The sequence below is a fragment of the Armigeres subalbatus genome, chromosome 2 (genome assembly GCF_024139115.2).
Source record: "Armigeres subalbatus isolate Guangzhou_Male chromosome 2, GZ_Asu_2, whole genome shotgun sequence".
Classification (NCBI taxonomy): domain Eukaryota; kingdom Metazoa; phylum Arthropoda; class Insecta; order Diptera; family Culicidae; genus Armigeres; species Armigeres subalbatus.
Window position 1 is genome coordinate 395,227,825 of NC_085140.1, and position 8,152 is coordinate 395,235,976.

The window sequence follows — 8,152 nt, forward strand, 5'->3', positions numbered from 1 at the left end:
AGATGTGGAAACTCGCCCCGAGAAGATTGAGCGGACAGTTGGCCCTAAGGATCAACGGAAAACAATGCCTCCACCAAAGAGGGTAACTGAGGACCGCCGGGAGGAGGACCTGCCGTGGACGGAGGTCGTGAATCCCAAAAAGGCGAAGCGGAGTCGTCAACAAGCCGCAAGGAGTGCGGCAAATGGAGTAAAGCAGGCCACTGCTAAGAAGGGTAGAGCCTGCCAATGGCAGTGGCAAGCGAAAAGACGGAGGTGAGGCGATTATTGTCAAGACTGACGATAAAAGCTAAGCCGACGTCTTGAAGACTATGAGATGCAACGAAAAGCTAGTCTAAGAGGAGATGTTAACTGCATCCGTCGAACGCGAAAGGCGAGATGATTCTCGTCTTGAAGCGGGATGCTGGTCAGAAGAGTTCTGAGTATGAAAAGTTAACAGATGAGGTCCTGGGAAATTGGGTTCAAGTTAGAGTCATATGTCTAGTTTCGAACATCCAGTGCAAGATGTGCCTGGATGAGATAACCGAAGCCGGAGACCTGGTAGACGCACTGAGAGATCAGTGCAATGTCGTGATCCATGAATCCGCGTTTCAGTTACGTAAAGGCTATGCGGGAATGCAGGTTGCCTCATTCGAAGTACCTGTGGCTGAGGCCAAGAAGGTGCTGGATGATGCAAAACTGAAAAAGGGCTGGTCGGTATGCTCGTTGAGCACAAGACAGTCAATTCAGGCCTGCTACAGGTGCCTTGACCACGGTCATAAATCCTATGACTGCAAAGGGCCTGACCGCAATAAGCTATGCCATAGGTGTAGAGCTGAAAACCACCAAACTCGCACCTGTCAGACTGCACCAGGATGTCTGATCTGTCCCTCGGGAACAGGCATCTTACTGGTGCTCAGGCCTGTCCAGCCTCTAAAAGGGTCAATACATGCAAGTAACATAGCTAAACTTAAACCACTGCAAGGCAGCTCAACTGCTGCTACAACAGTCGGTTATTCTGATGTTGCCTTGCTGTCCGACCCATACCGCATCACTGCTGGAAACAGCAGCTGGATAGCGGACAAGTCCGGTATGGTGGGAATCTGGACTTGTGGGCGATACCCCATCCAGGAGATAAAATCATCCCCTGACGATGAGGGTTTTGTCATAGCAAAAGTAAACGGAATCTGAACGAAGGAAACTTCCCAGACCGTTGGAAACGGCAGAAATTGATGCTATTGCCGAAGCCCGGCAAACCGCCGAGAGATCCTTCGGCATACAGACCAATTTGCCTACTCGACACAGCTGGGAAGCTGCTGAAATAGTGACGTGACTATTTGTGTTGCATAAGAACAGCGGGAGAGTGAAAGAGATAACCATTGGCCCGCAGCGCTGATCTGCGCCACCTTATGTCGTTTTCGGTTATTGCTTGGTCGAACCTAGTTCTGCCCCGGAACCGCTCTAACAGCTGTCAAAACGTTCGGTTATTCGTTCAGGTTGGATCGCGATCCGCACCAGGTCCGACCCAAAATGAACGAGGTTCGCTCTGCCGATTTATCGAGATCCAACCTAGGTTCAACAATACATTCGTACACAAACTGTCTATCTGGTGTTTATGTTTACGCTAAAGGAAAATGGAAACGTAAAAGACACGGATGGGTATTTGATTTTAAATCGTTTCTGTTTAATTTGTTAAATTTATCAATTTTGATGCTGTCTTCCTCGCAAAAATGGATTATTTTAATTGTGTGGTGAATCGAATTCAGATACCGACATATTTTTCGCTGACGGAAGCTCCATCATAAACGAAATGAGGGTTGAAAATTTTGTTGAAAATGTTATCGATAAATGCAGTGACGAGAAGGTAGCTGCTATTTATTCACTATTACGTTGTGTATTCGAAGATTTAAGGTATAGGGTAACGGTACCAATAGTGGAGGTATTAGTAGATCACAAAAGAAAATATTTTTTTTTAATTGGTAGTTAATTTTGTCAGTGTGTCAATTTTGTTAAGGAAAATCATTGTTTTCAGTAGTTTTTCAAGCGAAATCTTAGGATTAGTTGCATTTAACATGATATTTAAAGCACGTCGCATCAACTGAAACCATCGTAAAGTGTATAATTATGATAAATCTTATTAAAACACCACTACCTCCACTATTGGTGCTACCTCCACTAAGGGTACGATTACCCTAATTGTTATCTCAATAGAAAATAGCGCACCGGAGTTTCTGCCGCTATGAAATTATTTATACCAAAATGTTCATACCATTATTTTATTCATTATTGCATTTCTGTGAATGATTTGTTTAAGGTTACGGATTTGAAGAATATAAACATAATATAACAACCCTTTCTAAGGCAGCGGCAACTATATTGCCACAAACAAATGATACGTTTTTCTGATTATGTTTTTACAATTATTTACCATGCAGAGTGTATATTTCATAACACTCTAGATGATACTTGGCCGTAAAATAAATTCAAATGTCAATTTTTGAACATTTGAGTTGAGCGTAATTTTCGAGTGGAAGAAGGATTTTTTGACGACAAAGACATATCATATTTTATCCCATTGATATTTATTATGCTGAATCTCCCGTTCAGATTATGTAGTGAAAAAATGTTTCCCTTTCTTGTATATTTGGTTTCCTAGTAAAAAAAAATGCAAATAGCAAAAAGAGTGCTAGTCAACTCTTGTGGGATTTGATTTTATGTTATAAAATAAAAGGCCCCAAATACATTTTCTATTGGATTTTTTACAAAATATTTACATATATTCTTATTCTGTTTCATTTGTATGGCATAATTGATAATTTAAATCTACTGTAACAAAACTATTGTTACTCAGACAGAACGCCACATAGAACCAGCATAATATGTAGTTTATCGTGAAACACGGATTGGCATAGCTACCGGCAATGTCTCGGAGCGCCAAAATTCCTTTACGGCAATCCACATTGCCGTAGTCATTCATCCCAAGCTCCTGATCACATAAATTTATTGATGGATTAAATGTTTTTTTTTAAATGAAACAATTAACAGAAGAAAAATCTGACGTCCCCCATAATTCATTAAACAAGAAAAATAACTCTAATAGCAAAATTCTATAGATAAAATATGTCTGTTTCTGCTAGCTGATAAACGTGCGAACTGAAAACAAAACAGATGATAGCTTGAGTTTTCACTAACACCATCATATTGACTGATCTCGATCCGTTTTTCGATCGGTTATTCAAAGTCGGGGTCGGACCTGACCCAGGTTTAAAACCGAAAACGACATTAGTGAAGTCTAGCTCCTTGCAAATAGAAGGCTCCGCGGATGACGTAATGCTAGAGGCTTCATATATGCATATGCGATTGGCAGAATCGAAGAATGGCTCAACTCGAGGAGGTTATCCCTTGCGCATCACAAGACCGAGGTCGTTGTAGTGCATAACCGCCACGAGTTGCAGCAAGCGAGGATAAGAGTAGGGACCTGCACAGTCAACTCCGTGAGGTTATTAAAGCATCTGGGTGTGATGATCGACGATAAGCTCAATTTCACGAGCCACGTCAATTATGCATGCATGCCAACGGGCATCATTGGCGATAAAATCTTTATCACGAATGATGTCCAACAGATCGGCGGTGCATAGTCAAGTGCGTAGGTTGATAGCGGGTGTAGCATTGTCTATCATCCGCTAGGGCGTACCAGCATGGGCCGTAGCACTAAATGCCGAGTACAATGTGAAGAAACTTATCAGAGTACATCGGCTGATGTGTCTACGAGTCGCAAGCGCATATCGTACCATATCATATGAGGCGGTGTGCGTTATAGCTGGGATGATGCCGATTGACATACTCCTAGAGGAAGATGTGGTAGATATGACTGGTTCTAGTAATTATAAATGTTTTTGCAAGTGTGGAATGTAAAACGTGCGAGAGCAGATCAGTCACCGATATTGTTTTGGCTTTCCCAGAAAGAGATCATCAACTGATTTGACTGATACGTGTAAGGCTTGATGGCTCGAAATCAAGTATTCAGATTGCAGACGAAAGGTCAACCTTAGTGACCTAAGATGTATTGAAGCAAGAAGATGAACTTTCGAACTTTACGAGACGAGCCAGCCTCGGGCTGAAAGTCTCGATAATAAAGACAAAAAAAAAACTTTCGAATTCATTGTTCAACATTGAACTCGAGGGGGCGATTAGGAGACTTGGGATGCAGAGGAACGGCACTATCAACACACGGCCCTGGGCTTTGTTAACGGCATCGACCTCAACGGAATCGATCGCAGAGCAGTACCAAGACCGAAAGCCTTCTTACAGATTCCAATTAGGTTCTGCAGCGTCTGTATCTAACCTCAAACTGATGACTGATCAGTAGTACTTCGCGTTGGACTCGGGGGCAGCCAACCAATCACGAACTCGATCCTTGTCGGAGTCAGTGGAAAGTACTACTGAACTGTCAAAAAAGTTCATTCGACGAGGACCGAATTCATTCGTGACGTCATGCTGCAGAACCTAATGAGTAAGCAAAACCTTATTATTAACGGATTCCACACAAGTGACAACAAGTGAGAAGGTTCATCTCAGGTGAACGCAGGGTTATTAGGTTCTGCAGCATGACGTCACGAATGAATTCGGTCCTCGTCAAATGAACTTTTTTGACAGTTCAGTAGTTCTTTCCACTGACTCCGACGAGGACTCCGACAAGTTTCGAGTTCGTGATTGGTTGGCTGTCCCCGAGTTTAACGCGAAGTACTACTAATCTGTCATCAGTTTGAGGTTAGATACAGACGCTGCAGAACCTAATTACCGATTCTACACTTCGTGAGATGAGCATCACTTTACGCTGAATGTTTTCAATTCCGCTTCACACATTTCATTTTATCCACTTCATTATATGTGGAAACGATAATAGCGCAACAAATGTGAAGTGATCGTGAGGTAGAGTGAAGGTGAAAGTGAATGTGGAATCCGTAAGAAGGCCCGTAGTACATGGTTGTGGGTAACGACAGAGATAGACCTAGTGGTGTTGGTCCTGAGTTAGTTTTTGATGAAGATGTGTTTGAAGTTGTTGAATAATTTGTTTACATTGGAACGCTAATAGCAAGTGACAATTATATTCCCCGTGAAGTGAAAAGACGTAACCTGCCGCTACTCGCATATCAGTCCCCTTTGGGGTTTTGTCACTTTCGAGTTAACTCCGTGATTATCCATTTTTTTAGAGAAAAATTCGAATACTATGAGCAAATGAAGAGCAAGGCACCCCAAGTAACAAGTTAAATATTACGCTGCATGCCATTGTTTCATAGGGATATCTTCATTGAAATGAAACGAAGAAGATACAATTCAAATATTAATAACAACTAGCTATGCTTATCAGCCTCAAATTTACTGTTAAAACACTAAAAAAACACTTCGAGCGAACATTTTTAAACACTATTCGAATTGCGGAAAAAATCACCACTTGCGTAGATCATCGTCAGTAGAGAATACCTTGTCATGGGACCTGCTATGCTGCTCCAAGGTTTTTCGCTTCCGGAACTCACGCCGACAAAGCTGACACTGATACTGCTCCGTGATGATGCAGGTGTGCTTCTTGAGACGCTCCACAGACAGAAAGCACGAGTTGCAGTCCTGGCAGCGGTAGTTAGGCATGGTTTCGTTTGCCGCCGGTTGTATCCGAACGTCCGGTTGTTGCCGGCGCATAATGTTACTGGTGCCGGCGATGGCAGTGGAACTTCGAGAATTGATATTATAGGAAGCGCAGGTTACAGTTTCGATCAGGGAAGTTGAGTTAGTGCCAGATTTTACGCTAACGACGGTTGCCTTCATCTTGGAATAAGAGCTTGCTTCCAGTTTCCGTTTGCCCTTCTGAATATAATTCTGCAATATTGTTCTATAATTAGTGGAACTAAGGTACCGATTGCTAGCATTGGAAGATTCCGATATTGTGCTTTCCTGCGTTGGATAAGATATCTGTTCTGTTAGCCTCGAAACAGCGTCAGTCTTTTGTTCACTGGTCGTCCTCTTCCGAATCCAGGAAAATTCGCTAGGGTTCACAGCAACAGGGACAGTACGAGTCGGTGTTATTGCCATTTCCGTCTCAGGTGAAACCTCCGTCAGGTACTCCATATCGGAGAACAGTGAAGGCATTTCTTTGTCGAAACATCTGACGGAAGAATAGTAAGTATTGCTGGGTGGGCTCTCGTTTCCCGATATATGTTTCGATGGGTCGTTCAGCTGATCCACAAAATGTGTTGCACTCGCCAACCGCACAATGTCTTCGCAGATTCCGCCAAAATCATCATTGCACTCAATTACGAAGGAATCGTCCGGAAGGTAGTTCATCGAATCAAAGCTGATTCTATTTTGAGGAAAGAATTTTCAGTTTTATTTCAAATAATAGAAAAATGAATAACAAATTATAACTTACCCGTCCATGTTTTTAATTCTAATAAATGCAATCTATTATAAAATTAAAAATATTTTTCAAGAAAACATTTGCACGCCGTTCTTGTTTACAGATTCTTTTGACATTTTCTTATCAAAACAAAACAAAAAAAAAACATCAACTGAACCGGTTTTCAGAATTTACCGGTTGGACTTAAGCATTCAGTACACTGTTTGTCTAATTGACAAATATTTGCTAAATTTCAACAAATATATTTGCTTGGTGTGTACTGACTTGTCAAATATTCGTTTATCAAATATTTGCAACACTGCGCATAACAAATATTTGCAGAAATGACAAGTCGTGTACTGTCAAAACTTCAAATATTTGATTATGTTTGCAACTCTTTACCGATGTTGAGTTGCAAATACTTACAAATAATTTTAAACTTGGACGAATTGACTGATGCGGAACGAAAAAAAAGAACAAATCTGGAAAAATAACTTGGTCCTGTTGGTTTTAAGTGCGTTCTGGGATAGTAGATGGTTAAGTGTGTACACATAAATCTCAAAATTAAAATTTAAGGATTTTCTCCGATAAATATGTGCGGATTATCCTCAGAGCAGTCCAATATTTTCCACATTGTTTAGAGATTCGGTTCCAAATGATGTTCCGTATACTCATAATTAAATGCATATTGTATATATGTGCCCCGCATTTATATTTTGATCAGTGTACTTTGCACTTGCAAAATATGTGCAACGCTATAATGGAGATATTCCGATTCAATCATTATAAGTTTTATGTGCAAATGTATTGAATTCTCTAATAGAGCTGCACTTATTATTTATGATGAGACTAGTTCGCTCATAATCATTAGGATTGCATATATTTTTTATAATCATAGATGCTGGCCGTAATTTCTAATTACAGTCGACTCTCCACATCTCGATATCTCTCCCTATGTCGATGGTTTCCTTAGTCCCTTCAATCTACATGCATTTGGGCTTTCTACATCTCGATAACCTCCCTATCTCGATATCTCTCTATCTCGATGAGTTCTGATCATATTTTGTTCAGGATTCACTATCCTTATGTCGATATGTTCAAATTTTTAGGCTACTAGACTATCTTTGGACAATAACAAACACATCAACAACAGGAAATGACATTTCAAGCATAATTTTTCATAACGACGTATGTAACAATTATGAGGATTCGAGAAATCCTTTGCAGGAAGTTTGCAAAAGTTTTTCTAAAACTGTTTAAAAACTAAATGTTTTTTCGATATTTTTATCCGCTGGCATGCATCAATACATGACACGTAATAAGCGTGCTTCACAGCAAAGCTCAGTTCATTAAAATTCACTGTGAAAAACGATAAAATTATACATACGCCGGTATGCTACACGTACGTCGGTGTACATTGGTCGGTTTTCCATAGTTGCACGATTGACGCAACTGCAGTTTTGTTTTGTTTTGCTTTTTTTGTTACATAGGTCGCTCTCAGTTCCCATATGTTAAAGCGACGTATGTAACAGTGAGACTTCAAAAATAGAAATTTTTACATACGTCGATTCGGAAAAAGATCGAATTAAAGAATTTTAAGATCTGAAATCAGTAAAATCAATGCGTATTATATAAAGCCGCGTGTGATTGTCACGTTGTATTGAAAACCCCGTTTTGTTTACTTTTGTTACATACGTCGTTATGAAAAATTTTGCTTGATTTGTTTTGTTGTCGTTTTTCATAGCAACGAGCTTTTTATGGATCTAGCACCCATTTAAATTTTCC

General features: G+C 40.5%; 1 protein-coding gene across 1 annotated transcript; it reads right to left on the reverse strand.

Moving 5' to 3' along the window:
- Positions 1-5,307: 5,307 nt before the first annotated feature.
- LOC134217447 (uncharacterized) lies at positions 5,308-6,510 on the reverse strand. Its single transcript, XM_062696213.1, has 2 exons — positions 6,401-6,510; positions 5,308-6,331 (listed from the first exon to the last, which is right to left on the reverse strand). The coding sequence occupies exons 1-2, from the start codon at positions 6,406-6,408 to the stop codon at positions 5,425-5,427; spliced, it is 915 nt and encodes a 304-aa protein (XP_062552197.1). The 5' UTR covers positions 6,409-6,510; the 3' UTR covers positions 5,308-5,424.
- Positions 6,511-8,152: the final 1,642 nt, after the last annotated feature.